Source organism: Dermacentor variabilis, chromosome 1 (assembly GCF_050947875.1).
Source record: "Dermacentor variabilis isolate Ectoservices chromosome 1, ASM5094787v1, whole genome shotgun sequence".
In the NCBI taxonomy this organism is placed as follows: Eukaryota; Metazoa; Arthropoda; class Arachnida; order Ixodida; family Ixodidae; genus Dermacentor; species Dermacentor variabilis.
In genome coordinates, this window is record NC_134568.1 from 258,872,736 (window position 1) to 258,890,565 (window position 17,830).

The following is a 17,830-nucleotide window of genomic DNA, read 5'->3' on the forward strand; positions in this document are numbered from 1 at the left end:
ATGGCTTGTAATTTGGCCGTTCTAGCATCCAGGAGAGCTACAAGCATGCTACAGTTGAAACTCAATTTAATGAAGTGATGACCACGCTCAAATTATTTAGTTAAATCAGGAAGTTTGTAAAATCGAGAAAGTAATTTTTTGGTGCTTCGAAATCTAAAATTGTAAAATAGCAACAGGCAAAAGCTACTGCGGTGTCGTAGTTGCTGCTAATCCAGCCATCTGTTGCATAAACCATGAAATAACGAAAGCAACCACCACTGCCCCTACTGAAGCTATGTTTAGTCCACAGTTTCGTGCATGGGCACGGCATGCAACCTCGTCAAAATAAAGCTAGGGCCGCAACTAGGGCGCCTACATGTTTTAACATGTTGGCTTAAGAGCGTACGTGTGAAAAAAAAAAAATTGTCAAAATTAAAAAGAAATCACTGCTTTTTTTACTAATTTATTTCAGGAAAAACTTTGTTAAATTGAGTTTGGCCAAGTTAGTTTCGATGATTCGAGTTGATAACATTGAACCCAATGGGTACCTGCGGATGAATGGAAATTTCTTCATTAGATCGGGAACTTCATTGAGTCGGGTTTCGTTAGGTCGAGTTTTAAGTGTATTTTGTAACTCTGTATTGAAGGTTGCTGCTGTTCGATAAATAATATATGTTTGAAGATCAGTTGCATTGCTGTAACATCATATTGAATGAAACCTTCTTGTGCAATACACCTTATGCAGAATATATTTACTTGTTATATTGGCATTTCAGGGAGCGCTAAATTTGCCACCTTTCGAGTCTCTTCAGGAGGTCTATGTGCTCTTTTTTATCCTTTGTGTTGGTTAACTGCTGTTTGAATTGACTTAAGGAACAGCAATTGGTACATCCAGATTGATTCTGTGTCATCAACTATAAGTTGCATCACTGCCACACGAGTGACAAAATATTTGACATTTATGGATACTTTCAAATACACTATGTTCAGTAGCAGCATGGCCATTGAATAGCAGTCATCATTCAGTGCACTGAGGGTGTGTTTGCAGTATCTGAGGGCACTGCTGCACATTCTAACACCACTGATGTCGAGTTCTATTGCTCTTGTTCTTCATAGCCACTGATTTTCTATTCTTAGCAAGCCCCTTTTAAAAGGCCCCTTGTGCTTTAATTGTTCAGCAGCTGGGTAAGCATCTTTTTGTTTTTTTCTTTCAAATGACAAGGCTGAGCAGTAAGCAGCAAAGGGAAATATTCTTCCTGTTATGCAATTTGCAGAGCAGGCATTTGGAGGAAGCTATTTTCTTTTGAAACCATGTGGGGGTGGGTGGGGGGGGGCAGTTGTAGGACCTCATTTTACAGCTATGTGCTTCGATAATTTCATCATATGAGCCCTCTGTGAATGCATTCTTTTTCTTCCTTTTTTTTTTAATGCAAGGCTGATGAACTCCAAACACCAGCTTGTATCTGCGACTTCCACTTTAGAAGTCACAGTCACTGCAGCCACACATAGTTCTAAAAACAGCCAGGAAAGCAGGCCACTTGGCACCAGTGGAGCTTTGTAGAAATTTCTAAAATGGAGTTGTAACATACTTATTTGAATCTAGGCTGGCTTCAATTCTAGGCTGACCCTCAAAATTTGGATGGTCGGTATGAAAAAAAACATTTTCTTGAATGTAAGCCAAATGGAAAAGGTCATTCAACTGAGAAAAAAAATATGCAACATTGTCGAAATGTTGCACTTTTGGAATTCTCACAATGTCACGCTGGCCTGAATTTCGTCGTATGCCTCTGCAACACAGTTTACTACATGACAAAGCAAAGTAGACATGTTGAAGTGTCATAGTAGACAGGTGTCTGAACTTGTTCCGAGCGATGCCTTGAATGTTTACAACCTCTTTCGCCTTTGCCTGTAAGATCTCTGTCATTATGGATATTCTCACTTTGTGTTCTGATAAAGTCGGCAACATATTCTTCTATCTGGTGGCATCAGCCTCACTGTGGTTGGCAGTGTCTGGCAGTTGTGGCCAAACCGCATCCTCGAATCTAAGCTGACCCCCACCTGCCATGGTTGCTCAGTGGCTATGGTGTTGGGCTGCTGAGCACAAGGTCGCGGGATCGAATCCCGGCCATGGCGGCCGCATTTCGATGGGGGCGAAATGCGAAAACACCTGTGTACTTAGATTTAGGTGCACGTTAAAGATCCCCAGGTGGTCGAAATTTCCGGAGTCCTCCACTACGACGTGCCTCTTAATCAGAAAGTGGTTTTGGCACGTAAAACCCCAGAATTTCAATTAAGCTGACCCCCAACTTTCATGCATTATATTTTGAAGAAAATTATCTCCATACATTCGAGTAAATACTGTAGTTTATTCTTGAAGTAACTTGGCAGGTTTCTTCAGTAACATTGGAACAATCTTGATGCACCCACTAAAGCAGAGTTGATTAAACAAAGGTGGCTCATTGGTTATGTATTTCCTTGCTTAGTTAATTGTCTTTATACCGCAAAGGGCATTACTTCTAGTGACTGATAGTATTTGAACAAGGAATGTTTCAGGCTGGAGACAATGTTTGAACAAGGGCACTTGTCTTTGTCAGGGCATTTCAGCAAGGCATATGATGGAGACATATGTCTAAATCCACGGCGGCCGCATTTCGATGGGGGCGAAATGCGAAAACACCTGTGTACTTAGATTGAGGTGCACGTTAAAAAACCCCAGGTGGCCGAAATTTCCGGAGTCCTCCACTACGGCGTGCCTCGTAATCAGAAAGTGGTTTTGGCACGTAAAACCCCATAATTTAATTTTTAAATATGTCTAACTGCAGCAACAGCCAATAGAGAGGCAAAAAGTAATAGCAAACAGTAGAGTAGTTGAACACAGGTGAACAGCAAGTACTGAGGCTACAAAGAGGGATGCTTAGGAAGAATGTAGATACAAAGAAAAACAAAAAGGAACAATAAGACAAGTCTACAATTGTCTAAGAATCAGAAAATCACAATATGTAAATCCATACAGAGAACTCAAATTCAAGATCATAAAATCATAAGATCATAAAATTTGGACAGGGATAATTTGGCTTCATGTGATGCTATAGATGATGTTGAAGCATAACTGGAAAGATTTCATCAGCGATAGCATCAATATTTCAGGAAGGACAAGGTTCATAATAGTTGATAGGAAAAGAATATTGAAATGCCTGTGTACTTAGGTGCACATTGAAGAACCCAGGTGGTCGAAATTAATTTGGCATCCTCCAGTGCAGCATCTAAAATGGCCAAGGTGTGGTTTGTGGATGTGACAATACATTGATAGCTGATATTTTTTAGCTAAATTGTTCAACTGAGTTTGCCCATGCGGCTTTCTCTCTCTGCTTTCAAGGGAGCGGCTCCGCACTATGGCAGTGCCATTATTTGGCAGAAGCCGAGTCGGCAGCGTAGCAGATACAGTAGACGTGGACAGTATAAAATTGACAAACTACACAGACACGGTGCACCACTTGGACAAGTTCTATGGTCAAGGTAAGAACATTTTCGAATCTAAGACTGTGCAAAATACCTTTATTGGCATGGAGTTGCATTGTTGAAGTTTGTTATGTAGCAGATGATTTTTTAAAATAATTTGAGCTATCTTTTGCTTTGGGTTTTATTGTATTAAATTTAAGTGACCCTTTACGTTAGGCACACTATTGGTAAAAAAGCAACTAAACAAGCTGTAATAGGACTTGTTGGAGACCTTGTTGGTACATACTTTGTTGGTGTGTGACACCTGTGTCCCATCTTTTTCTTGTGAAATATATGGGATCATGCTTTAAGTTTTTTAGCTAAGCAAGCTAGTTGGGAAGTAAAATTCATGTTGAAGAAAACGGCACTGACAAAACAGAGAAGGAAAGACAGTCACTGAGCTAACCACTTGTGTATCATCGGTGTGCATGTTTTTTTCCCCGAGGTGTATGCGTACCAACCTGCCCACTTTTCTGTCCTTTGGCAGTAAAATGCACCTTGTTTCTTTCACATTGGCTAGTTTAATTAGACAAGGTCTCTGAGCTGGGTTAGTCGGTTTACATTCATCATGGCGAAACAGTACAGTCGATGGGATGGGTGAAAAAGACAAGACAATGTGACAGATCGACAGGCAGTGTATTGGTTTGTCTCTTTCACTCGCCTCATTGTCTGCGCTGTTTTGCCATTATGGCTAGCTTACTATTTCAAGCATTTCTTTGGAAACTGTTTCAGTGAAACGGCAACTGCTCAACTTCCAAAGCCCAACAACAGGACTATTCCCACGGCTTTCTCGAGATAAAGAACATGGGTATGTTCGTGACAGCATCTACTGTGCTGTTGCTATATGGAGCCTTTACCAGTCCTACAAGTAAGAATGGCATATTTTTTTCTGAGTCTTCTACATTGTTTAGCTTCCGTAGTGAAGTGGTCAAAGTGGTCATTTGTACATTTGTGCTATGGGGCATACTAAGGAGTACTGAAGCTCTAACAAAGAGAGAAGCCTATAGTATGATTGCTGGACATGTGCTAAAGATTTAGTAAGGGGTATCTATGGGTGATGAGAGCGAGACTGCTTACTCAGCAGAAGGGTGAAGCAATGAAGGCATGGCACAAGGGAGGCCCACTATATGTGTCACATTAATCTCTGATCTAAGAGTGGCACGGCCAGGTCATAATATATCCAGCTTTTGTAGATATGTACCAATTAGCACCCTAAGCAGTCACTGCATGAAGGTAGTGTGTTTTCAGACATTTGAGACGTCAGCTGTGAAGACAGAGTGTTGGCACAATTACACCTCTGCACTACATTTCTTTGTGCTTCTTCCTATAAATGTTGTCGGCGATAAAAGACAAAATCGTGGGCTTCACTTATCCTAAGTGCATTTTTTCTTGTCACAGTATTTGCCATTAGACAGTACCGTGATTACTTGTTGGACGCAAAAAGTGCATAACTTGGAGAGGTCATAAAATCTTTATAGTTGTGTAACGACCTTCAGTAATAGTGCTCTTTAGAGCCACTAAAGGAAGCAATATTTTGGATTTACAGACGTCTTTGTGCGATAACCGTCGCAGAAATACCGACTACTCTCCTGCTTTTGCTTCACACTAAAAATAATGTTTAGGGGGTGTAGAAGAGGCAAGATGTACTTGTGATGTTCCTGCACCTACAACCCTGTGAATGCAATATTCGGATGTCTTGTACTCATCCCTCAACCTGTTTCCGCTCCAAGATGATATTCTATGCCATCGCCGTGCTAACTACGACGGTCTCCAACTTCTGTTCATACTGCCTATAACCACTGTTCTCCACCAGCTTTACGATCACCCAACAACTGGATACCTTGGAGTAGTCTACATTTCCAGCAAATTGTGATGACGATAGGGTAGGCAAAAAGAGGAAATATTTTTATAACATAGAGGGAGAAGGTACTGCCAAAATGGTGTGTAAAAATCAAAAGCCGTCCACAACGGTGTGTCTCATAGATGCTGTGCGACATTTGGACGCTAAGCCTTACCAAGAAATACAGAATGTGTTCCGCCTGAAGAAAAGCTGCTGCGGAGTGCTTCCGCCGATTATCCTAGCCCGTTGACTTAGCATATTTAAAGAAGGAATGATGCTGCCTTTTGGGAAGTCTTTTGGGAAGCCTCCGAAAAGCCCAGGATCAATCATCGCTGTGTGTGCTGTGTTGCGACTAAACACTCTTAGGATCATAAGTCATTTCCAGCTGACGAGCGGCTACTCTTTATCGAGAAAACTGATAACACCGGCGGGGCAAGCTTTTTGGTAAAGTTCTTTGTGCAGGGATAGCTTTTAATTGTTTTATTTTTGTTTTGTTGACATCATCACTACGTCACCAGAGGAAGTTTGAAAAGTTTAAGGTCAATATGCCATGTGGTGACACCCACGCAAACTAAACCCTGATGTCCAGAAAAGCTGGATATAAGGGAGGGTGTGGGGTTCGAACACACCGCTGGGAAATAGCAACCAGGCTGAAAACACTTTCTGAGGTCAAGTCTGTGCTGCTGTTCTGGTTGCATGCAGTATGGCTTTTGTTTGGCGTAAATAGCAGTGCTATTTTATTTTTGTAATTATGTAATTAAGTAACAGATGTTAAAAAAAACTACTTTTTGATAATATAGTACACTGTGTTTGTACAGATATAACACTTTCATTAGAAGCATGCGGAAGCAACTGTCATTAAATTCAGTTACATTTCTCTTCTCAGTTTAAAGCTTCAAAGCATGGCAAGCTCAGCCACTAGATGACTGGATTTTGCAGGAAAGCCAATGTCTTGATAGCAGGGGATGAGCAGATTTGCCAACAAGACTAAAACTCAGCACAGCTAAGGGAAATGGGGACAATAGTGCAAAGAGATTCAACTGCAGATACAATGCTAGCTATTGTCTTCTGGTAAATGCACTGCAAACACAAATGCAGCAGTTACAGCTCACCTCTTGCCCCAGTGCCTACACAGATAGATAGTCTCAGTGGAACCGCTTGTTGTGCTGTGGTAAAATTGCCTATTCTCGTGTAATGGATGCGGCTGCACTTTGCATTGTTAGTTTGCATTGTAATCATAACAAATTTGCATGCATGCTGAAAGTGCATGCATGCTACACAAATGCAACCAACTCTCTCTTTCTTTAAGAGCAGCTTGATCTGCTGTGTAGATGTGTATTCATATAAAAGCATAGCGGCCCTCCTTACGTAGAAATTGCAATATGGCTTAGCGAACTTGTCGCAACTCACTATTGTTTACTGTTCTGACCGAAAGTATTTTTTTGTGACTTTCCTAATTGACTACTTGAAAAAAAAAATTTTTTTTTTGCTGTCTTTTGAAGTACGTAATGAATTACAACACCTTCAATGGAACATTTGTAGAGTGTATTAAAAAATTGCATTGTTTCCATCTTGCCTGCATGCGGCAGCAATGATTCATTTAAAGCATGTTTGAGGGCACTAACATGGCTTGTCGTATGAACCTGGTCCAATGGTTGTCCTTTTACAGATCTTGTGCACTTTCTTTGAATCTCGGAAAAATTAAATCCACTACAGCTATCTTCATCGAAATAAATTGTTAGAACATTTCTCATTGAGCTTTCCAAGTGTTGCATTGGAGGCTTTTCATTTAAGTGGATAATGATCAAATTAGTGAGCTAATTAATCACTGCCAAGTTGCTCAAGAGGACAGTAAGCAAAACTGCGTTGGTTACACTTACATAGTGTGCATTTGCTTTTTCTGAGGCTTTACTACAAACTAGATGAACTACCCGTATATTCTTGATTTTCTGAGGTGCTTAAAGCCCCCTGTTGTTTTGTTAGTGGCGTGTTATAGTCGTGCAAACACAGGATGAACTCCATATATGGTAACTGCTTATTAATTATAGTGATAATGTCTGTTACTCCTGAAGTCTACATTATCTATGCTGTCATTTGCCACCTCAAGGTAACATTATTTAAAACTTTCCATAAGTGTGGTTCATTGTAGAAGAGTTGACTGTTGGGCTAGTTGGTCGTCCATATTTGAAGTAGTAACTTAGTGCGATAAAAGCACGGAAACAAGAAAGGCAGACAAGGACAAGCGCTACTCTCTGCGCCCAACAAGCTTTCGAAGTTGTGTTTTCTAATTTGCTGTGAGAGCAGGTGGGGCTGCCGCACGAGGCATGAGAAGCCCTTTGTTGAGTGCTCCAGAGGGGTTGTTTAAGCAATTCCCTTACACCCTTGTGGGCAGCTTTACATTGGACAAACCGAATGTTGTGTAAATGACCATTTAAGGGAATATGCACAAAAACTAAAGAAAACTGAGGATAAGGGCGCACATTTGGTGGCTCATGTGAGCACGTGTGGTTGTGACGCTCGATTTTCTGCGACTACTATTCTGGGCAGGAGCGGCAGCGCGTCTTCTAGGCTCGCTCTTGAGGCCTTCTTTATCAAGAAGAATAGAGATAGATGTGTAAGTGGAGCCTTTTATCACATTACTAGATGCTGGATTTAACTTCTTGCGCAACCGCCTATGATGTGCATGTACCTGTTTCTCTTCTGCTTGGTAGGCGCATGCGTGGCAAGAGGATATATATGTACTTTCCTTCCTTCCATTAAACAGTTGTGAGTAGCGCTTGTCCTTTTCCGCCTTTCTTGTTTCCGTGTTTTTATCGCGCTAAGTTGCTACTTCAAATGTGGCTCACTGCACTTGTTAACATTCAAGCCAACTAGCTTTATTTCACACTTCTTATGATAGTGTTATCAGCTTGATAGGCATAAACATTGTTTCATGTCAAAGCAAATTATGCATTTATCAACAAGCAAGGGGACAGAACAAGTTGCTCATTTTGAGGAGACATTATAATTTCTTCGTTACCACACACCTGTTAAAATCTGTTTCCAGTTATTAAAGATTTCGATTGCTAATTTTGCTAATTTGAAACCATTTCTCATACACACGACGCTATACTGTAGGTAGCCCATGCAAAGGGATTTCAGAATCACTTTTGTTTTTGTTTCTGCAGCAGAACTTTGATTTTTGAAGCTACCTTTGGTAAACTGAGGCATACGTGTTGTGGTGACAATTCACTCGGACTTTGCCCTTCACCACTTGCATTAAAAAAAAGCATGATTGCTGCACATCACCATCGAATTTTTGAGATAAGAGCACCAGCTGTAGATCATAGGATCTTCCTGTTGTAGTGAAATAGTTAAAAAACCAAAATGTTGGAATCTAAACACATCCTAATGTTACTTGTCTTCATTGTACTGTTGGAGCTTTCAACACTGTGGACCTTGTTTTTTGCTAAATGCCTTCGTTTTCTCTCTTGCTTTCTCCTTAGGAGGATTGATGATGATCGTGGCAAATCATATGAGCTGGGCCAGAGTGTTGTTAAGTGTATGCGTGGCATATTGTTTTGTTGGATGCGACAGTCCAAGGACAAGGTTAGTTATGGGATTCTGGTATCACTGATAGGCTAGGCTGAGATGGTTAATGTGTTATTATTTGTTGTCTCTCAGATGGAAAAATTTAAAGTGGAGCAAGGGCCGCAGCATGCTCTGCACTCAATCTTTCATCTGAAAACTGGCATGACAGTCATTCCTGAAAGTGATTATGGGCACCTACAGGTGAGCCTTCTTGCAGATTTCTTGGCACTTCACACGCAAGTTTTTGTGGTTTGACTAAGGTGTGCAAATGTAGTCTTTGCTATTTGATTCATATTCAGTTCAGAAATTGCTAGTTTCAAACTGTCAAATATTCATTTCCATTAGGATATTGGAGTCTCGGGGCAGAGAGACTGACACAAATGGGGAGTGTTTCAAATGTTTGTGATCCAGGACAGCCACGAATGCTGCAGAGGGGCACCAAATCCTTCTCAGAAGCTTGGAGCAGCCAACTTCTGTAGAGTAACTTCCAGTCATTCAATAAAAATGTCTCTCCTTTAGGCGGCCTGTGAATTCGTCGTCTCTGTTTAGGTCAAGCAAATTTCTTTTTGACAGTCTTCTCCCAAATGCATATAATAAATTGTAATGCATGTAGTATTAAACTTTGCTCCTTCACCAAACAACATTTTATGTTCATGTGGTGAAGGGTCGTTCTCATTTAATCATTGTCGTCATCATAGTTCACCAGATATCTAATTTGCAAACCTCCTCAGTTGGCCAGATGTCTGGTTGTGAACATTACATGCATGTATAAAATAATGTAAATAAGCCTTTTTTACTACATGAACTCCATACAAACTCTAAACTCTATATTTCACCTTGTTTATAAATATAAAAATATTTGGTATTCTATTCAATATTCAAAAGTTCTTTTTCTTAAATATGAATATTTACCTGATTTGGAAATTTCACTACTCTAGCATCACTAGTTTTGACAAATACTGCAATGTGTCCATCTTAAATGAAGACAGCACGTTTTGTCTCCCACAGCACCCTGTTTGTAGATGTTTTTAGATCAGAGCATTTCAAAGGGTGAAATTATGCATTTTGGAGCAGAGTTCCTTCCTGTTTGTGGATTACAAATGCTTACTTCTTTTTAAACTTCCAGATCGATTCAGTGTCGCTTTATCTACTGTATCTTGTTCAAATGATCACCTCAGGGCTACAGGTTGGTGATAATAGCTTGTTTTATTTTTCTTCACATTAAGACTATATACTCCAGATTCAGTGTTTTTTGAGATTTTAAATGTGGGCGTTATATGTTTCAGATCATTTATACAATGGATGAAGTGAACTTTGTACAGAACTTGGTGTACTATGTTGAAAGAGCTTATCGCACACCAGATTTTGGGGTTTGGGAGAGGGGCAGCAAGTATAACAATGGCACCCCTGAGATTCACTCAAGGTAAATGGAATGACTGTCAGAATCATTTAGCTGCATAAGTTTCACTTGAACTATTTTTGACTACCCTAATTGTTCTATTTTAAAAAATACAGCTCAATTGGCATGGCAAAATCTGCTCTGGAAGCCATCAATGGTTGCAACTTGTTTGGCGACAAAGGTGCATCATGGTCTGTCATCTATGTGGATGTTGATGCTCACAACCGCAACAGAAGTATTTTTGAGACATTACTGCCCAGAGAGTCGAGTTCAAAGGTATGGCATAAAATTTTTTTTTAACTTTTTCTCAGCTTATCCAAACTTCCACATCTCTGAATACAGCTTGGGGAAAGTCGACACATTTCATACTATGGTGTTTCTAAATACAGCTAGAGAAAAAAAAATGGTTACTGTAAACCCGCCACAATGAAGTTGAAAGGGGAACCACACTTCTCATTATGTCTATTACTTTGGTATAATGATTTTCTGCCTGCATGGCGGACATTGGCTGCCTGGAAAAACTAAGTTGACTTGTTACTACCCAGTGGGTAAGCCAATGCAAAAGCCCACTGTGTACTGCCGAAGGACAGTGAAAGATTTTCTGTCATGTGTTCATCAGTGAGATGACTAGCTTCTCTAATGTAACTGTCAACACAAATAAATCTTCACTGTTGTCGTATCAAGTAGTAGTGTAAACAGGTCTAATAGTGATGTCACATGTGCACTTTCAATCACAATTTAGCCTGGTTGGGATCGAATTTCTTGGTTGTGATTATCACCTTTGCATGAGCTGAAGAAAGGAGCTAATCAGAATTAAGAAATTTGACCATGATTGGGCTCGGTCACAGTGGAAAGTGACTGTAGTATTACACTGTTTAATAAGCGTGCTGGCAGAGCGCTGAGATGGTTTTGTATGGTGCTCATCACCGCATACAAGAGGATGCTTATAAACAACAGAAAAGCATTTCTCTGCACCGGCGTTCTGTGACAGGCATTGTACTGAATTGGAGGCTAGCAGCGCTCCATTTTCATGTTCAAGTAATGCCCATAAACAGATCACCCACTGAGAGCTCAAAATGGGGGTTGTAATTTGTAACAATCCATTTCATTTTCCATTCTTATCATTCATCAATCTGTGTGCCTAATAACAGTGATAATGGTGGTGCAGTTTTGTCACACCTTTTTATGACAAGCGCATTGCCAGGTAGCCGACAGCTTGTGAGAGTTTTGAACTGGTAATACAGACAAGTTACAAACAGCATTGCATGTTGCCAGATTTCAACTTAATTGGTGCAGCAGCATTATCAGTAAATTTTCATTCTGGCCTAAAGAAGCCTTTTTTGTTTTGTTTGTTAAAATGAGATTTTAAATGCATTGGTTTCTATGCAAATTTGAAGGAGAGTTATGGTAACTTTATTATATGCATTACTTTGTTTTAACCCGTTTCCTTAAAACAAGGTTTGACTGTAGTGTTTGTAGAATTTACAAAAAATTGCTGTTTCGCATATTAGCATTCTCGTGTCTGCTTAGTGTGTTCTCTGTTCTAGTGAATCATATGGTATGGTACTACTCCTTTTGTACTGAGTACTGCAAAATAGCAGTATGGCTACTGCAGAGCCCGTTAGGGAGGGACAAATAGAATTTTATTTGTGCAGGTCACTTGTACTGCGACCCTACCACCTGTTATGAAAGGTGTGGAATTTGTCTGGGATTAAAGGGCATCTCCTTACAAATCATTTCCAAGAAAAGATTGATTTTGAATGTACCTTGTATGAGCCCCCCTACCTTGCTGTACGCCATGTAGGGGGGCTCAGGCTTCCTCAAGCGAAAATCGTTCGCTTTTTGCCTGAGCCTACCCACATCATGATGATGTAAATAAAACTGACTTGACTTGACTAATCAATTGCTTCCACTACTATGCCCTTGCAGCTTTCCCCATGTTTTCGTTGTTCTGACTGTACTCGAAGCCCTGTCACTTTGCCAACACTGAATGATGCCTACCATGCTCTACACATCACTTTGGCCTCTAGATTGGGTCACATGACCCTCAATCATGTCACCTGATTTCGGAGGCCATGGTATCAGCAGGGTGATATCGGTCTCTGCCACCAGTTGGAACTTGGCAGTATTGCTTTAGCACTAGTGACATATTTACATCTTTGTTCCTGCTTAAGGCACTGCTCATCATGATGTCTAAAAAAATGGCCAATTACTATTGTGTTTACATGTGTGTAGCAATTTTCATGAAAAGTGGCGAGGATTTTGGGAAGTGGAAAGCAAGCGTCTCTTGAGCGAAATTGTAGGGTTGCTATTGTGAGTACAGGAACAATATTTCGCTTAGGGGTTTATGAAAGCATTGTCTCGTCACTAAGCAGATTTATTTACCATGTTTAAAAAGATCTTGCAGGGTACCTTCAAGTACTTTTGACCTAAACATGCTCTTCTTTTTATGTCTAGAACACTGACACTGGGCTCCTCATGGCTGTGAGCTTTCCATGTTTTGCCACCCATGATGACTACCTGTACAAACGCACAAAGGATAAAATAATACGAAAGCTTCACCGGAGTAATTATGGCATCAAGAGATTTTTACGAGATGGCTATGGCACTGTGCTTGAAGACAGAAGCCGGAAATACTACACATCAGGGGAAACCAAAGTGAGTTCTGCTGGCATTTTCATTCTTCTCTAGCATTTTTGAAAGCAGGGCTCAGCACACTGAAGTTCATGAACATTGCAGTTGTATAACCCTGCTGTTTCCTCTTGTTTCAGGCATTTGAAAATATCGAGTCGGAATGGCCAATGTTTTTTATTCTTATGATACTTGATGGTAAGCTATTCTCAGTGTAGAGTATTGGGTTTTATATGTAGCACAGACTAAATTTTGATAACAGGATTGCTTATTTCAGTTTGACTCTTAAATGCAATGACTGCATTTTGATAAGGCTAATTGCAAAAGCAGTGACATAGTTAAATTTACGTGGACTTTAAAGCATTCCAGGTGACCGAAGTAATTAAGCTCAAGTGTAGCTTTGGGCTATTAAAACCAGTGGTAGACAAATTTTTTTTCCAGATCCTAGCCATAGACAGCTTCCCTGCAAAAATAAAGCTATCCATAAGAGACAAAGGATCAGTTTTAAACACAAGATCAGTAATCGTCATTAAAAAAAATTGTACGGATAGCTTCTCAACAACTTCAGAGCCTGGTCGCAAAAAAAGCTTTTTGAGAAAGAATGGCTGTTGTGTGACCAGCTTTCCAAACATGCTAAATAAATGGTTTCCAAAAAAAAAAAAATATTTGAAGTTGTGGGGAAAAGTAGAAAAGGGAAATCGGCTGAAGTATTTAATTTGTATTCATAACTTTAAATATTTGCATACCACTAATTATAACCCATAGGTTCTTACCTGTAGTTCATTCAATGTTAAAGTTCAGTCTTTGGTGAACTCAAGTGTTTGTCTGTTGACTTATCACTTAATTGTTTGTCTAATTAACATCCGCCACAGTTGCTCAGTGGCTATGGCGTTGCACTGTTGAGCATGAGGTTATGGGTTCGTTCCCAGCTGGGGTGGCGTTATTCTGATGGAGGTGGAACGCAAAAATGCTTGTGTGCCATGCATTGGGTGCACGTTGCAAAACCCCAGGCAGTCAGAATTGATCTCGATTCCTCTACTATGGTGTGCCTCATAATTGGATCATGAATTTGGCACGTAAAACTCCTGCTTTTAATCTAATCTTATATTTGACTAATTAGCAGTTTTAGTTGCTCTCATTGTATTAGCCTCGTTTTCATATGCTGGTGATTTAATTTGGTAATTTACATTGCCTGATCCATTATTAATGATGTTTGGACTGAGTTATGGAATGTTCAATGACATCGCATGCTTTACCTTCCCAGTGATGAGGCTAATGGAGCTGTGTGTCAACTTGGTGCTACTGCCTTTTAGGCTGAGTGACTCAAATTTAATACACCAGAGATTTATCTAGTGATTTTGACAATGCCTTACTGATCTTTGTATGTTCTCACTGTTTGGGCTGTGAATTACTGCAGTGAAAGCAGTAGAGAAAGGTGCAGGTAAGAACCATAGAAAATTTACCTGCAGCACATATACTGGACTGTGCTTGCCAATGTGAACACCTATAGTGCTGCCCCAAGGGTAGATGATGCCATGCCAACAGGTCACTTGTTAAGTGTTGTCTGAATTACTTAGTATTTATTTATTTATTTATTCATTTATACCTGGGGGATGCCAAGGATTGGGTATTCGTTCTAATATTATGCGATTCTAGATTACCCTGCAGCAAAACAAGTGTTTTGGGATTGAATCCATAATCTCAGGCTCAGCAGCAGAACACTACGGCCTTTGTGGCTTTCCACTGATTGCCAGGCATTCCTGATTGTGATAGCTTCCAAACAAAGATGGCAGCAGGCTCACCAATTCTTTTTTTTTTTTTGTTGTTGTTGTTGTCTAGTTGACCCTTTCTGTACAGATGCAGGTCAAAAACAGAGGAAGCCCTCTCATGAAATCAATGTGGTACATCAAGGTAGAAGATAACAACAGAAGTGCTGTGCCATAAAGTAACTTACAGAATTTTTTTCTAAGTGGCATTTGCATGACTTTACTGCTAAGTTTTTCTAAACTGTCAGGTATTTTCATAAGAGGATACTGATGATGGTAGGTGCCGTGATAACAAAAACAACAGCAGTGAATTAAAATAGTGGAGGAAGAAGAGGGTCATAATTTTTTGTCAATTTTTGTCATCTGTAGACTCACTAAAAAGGCACTGATAATCATGATCAAAATACTCTAAGGAAAAAAAAATCTATTATTTGAAGGTCACTTTATGATTGAGCTTAATTTATTCTGAATTGGAGGAATTTAGAACTAGCATTTGGCATCTGATTTTTTAACATGGTCACCATTGCACATTACACTTCCCAACAATGACATGATGTCATCCTGCAATCCCCATTGCCAGATGTCAGCTTATTAGCTGCCTTGTACAGCACTTTTGGTAATAATGTTAATTGTCGTAGCAAGCAATATGAAGGACGTGACGAATGACAGTATTAACCATTTAATCAGAGTGAGAGGATAGTCTGGATAGAGTGGTAGAGGAGGTAATGACCATTTTGCAATATCCATACCTTGCTTGATTCTGTGCATGTAATAGGCTCATGTACAGAGCTTTTGTGTGTGGCCTGCTTTAGAGATACAGTAGCTTGGCACATCATTAACGTCCAGTTTTATGAGAAATTGTCAATCAGTTGTCTCATGCATGTAGTGGCATAAGCGTAAGTATGTCTTGGCCAGTTATTCGTTCGGTGTGTATCCTGCTATTTCAAGTAAATGCAGTCGCAGTTGATATGAAAAATCCTTGAGGTATCATCAGTACCCACGGTGGCGGCGTGGCTTTGGCGTTGCGCAGCTAAGCCCGAGGATGCAGGCTTGTATCCCAGCTGAATTGGTTGCGTTTTGATGTGGGCGAAATGCAAAAACAGCCATGTGCTGTGCACTGGGTGCAGATGGAAGACCCCCAGGCAATCTAAATTAACCTGGAGCCATGCACTACGGCGTGCCTCATAATTGTATCTTGGTTATGGCACGTAAAACCCCACACTTTAATCTTCTCCAGTGCTGCCTTTCATGTATGCAAAATTGTCCTGAAGTAACTATGAATGAATGCAGTAATGAACAATCGCTTTATCTGTTTGAATGAGCTCAGTGCATTTTTGGATAAAGATTTAGAAACAGTGCTGGCCTAGCTCTTTTACGATAGAGGGTTAACAAATTGGTAAAGAGTTAGTTTTATATCATTGTATATTAAGTGTATTTTTATTATTAAAGCGGCCATGATACCAAATTATCAAGCTTCAATTATGAATTGCATGTTAAATCGTGTGTGTCCCACAGCAAGCTGGTAAAATTTTTGTCCATTCAGTGTGGTAGAAAATTTGTATCTGAATTTTTTTGTCGCAGTTGAACCATATAGCAGTCTGGCAACGCTTAGTAGTGATGAAATGAATTGACCCCCCGGAAACTACTCCCTCGGGTAACAGAAGTCGATCTCAAAGGCCATGCTCTTATGTACTGCAAACACCACAAGTCATTGCAGGAGCTGGAAATACATCACGGTTGCCATGCATTGTTTTTAGAGGTGGGCGAATATCAAATTTTTCGAGTATGAATCGAAAGTATTGAATATAAAATCGAATAGTCGAACGAAGGCTCATATATTGATATCAAGAGCATCTATTTTGGTGTAATTGGCTACCACGCTTGTACATACTAGTGATAAAGAGACAGCCAACTATCATGGACAATTAGAATAAGTTTTGAACGCAAGATCACTAATGGTCAATAAAATGACTCCACACATTAAGCCTCTCAGCATCTTTACAGCCCAATTGCTCAGTGGCCCTTAATTTCCTGACGTGCAGTCCATGCCCAAATGGTGGGCATTGTCAGTGGGGGAGGGGTTTAGAGCCACGATTTGAAATTGAAATTTCGAGTTAAAATGCATGCTGACAGCCTTTTCTTCTTCCTTTTTATTTTCTTTTGTAACCATATTGGGCCCTCTACTCTCAGTTACAGTAATAAAATGAGAATAGTCGGATGACTATAGTCACAGCCCCCTTAAAAAACTGAAATATTGCAGAATAGAAACAAAAATTTTTTGGTGTTTTTAAATTGCTTTTTTTCTAAAATATGTTGATATGTAGAAAAATGGTGTCATGGTTGCGTAGCATATTCCTCCTGATATAACACATGAGCACACCAAACATTCTTTTACTTCCGAAATGGAAGTTTTCCTAAGCAAGTGTACTCGTATTCTTCCTGTAAAAGCCTCTTAATGCCATTCTGCAGCAGTAATAATCATTATAGAGGCTTAAATTATCAATGTAACCTCCATTAAATTTTCATTGAAGTTGTTCGCTGTTCAAAATTTGACATTTTGTTAACTGTGTCTCCTTATAAAAAAGGCACAATGGCACATTGTGGAGTGGAACCAAACATCCTCTTGCCACCAGTTGTGTTCCCTAGTTTATTTTGTTTGGTTTTTTTCAGTCTGTGTAATTATTTTAGTTAGATCTAGCTAGGCAACATTTTATTTAAGGGGGGGGGGGGGATGTGGCAATTGAAGTGGTCAAATTGTCAAAACTTTTTATTTTCCGATTAATTTTTTTTTTCGCAATCCTTGGACTGTCATTTACCTCGTGATGAAATATTATTACAATATTCATGGTCAAAATTGAGAAAACAGCACTTTCCTAGAGTGCCATCACCAAAAAGTGCTAAAAAATAGAGCTTCGGAAGGCGCCGTCGCACCGCAGATCGCTCGACTATCCATTGATGCAGCGCCGCCATCTTGATATCATCGTAAAGAGGGAGAGCTCTTAACTGAAGATATCCACAGAGACTTATTCCTTCACTGAAAAATGAACCAGCAAACGCGAGCAAAAAAGGCAAAAGCGGCATCGCGATTGAGCGCTCTAGTCATGTGGAGCACCGGTGAGCTCCTATTGGCTGTTGTAGATTTGAAGT

General features: G+C 39.9%; 1 protein-coding gene across 8 annotated transcripts in view; it reads left to right on the forward strand.

The window, feature by feature from the left end:
• The window catches only part of LOC142562978 (putative phosphorylase b kinase regulatory subunit beta), an 82,901-nt gene that overhangs the window by 4,533 nt on the left and 60,538 nt on the right, over positions 1–17,830 (forward strand). For 7 of the 8 annotated variants that reach the window (XM_075673562.1, XM_075673567.1, XM_075673563.1 and 4 more), the window contains 9 exons: positions 3,356–3,495; positions 4,210–4,345; positions 8,803–8,905; positions 8,981–9,088; positions 10,014–10,073; positions 10,174–10,310; positions 10,403–10,562; positions 12,744–12,944; positions 13,058–13,115. In XM_075673562.1, the coding sequence (XP_075529677.1) occupies positions 3,356–3,495; positions 4,210–4,345; positions 8,803–8,905; positions 8,981–9,088; positions 10,014–10,073; positions 10,174–10,310; positions 10,403–10,562; positions 12,744–12,944; positions 13,058–13,115 (1,103 nt within the window). Of the gene's footprint in view, positions 1–3,355; positions 3,496–4,209; positions 4,346–8,028; positions 8,084–8,802; positions 8,906–8,980; positions 9,089–10,013; positions 10,074–10,173; positions 10,311–10,402; positions 10,563–12,743; positions 12,945–13,057; positions 13,116–17,830 lie in introns of those variants that run through there. The other variant, XM_075673569.1, reaches the window with a different exon arrangement.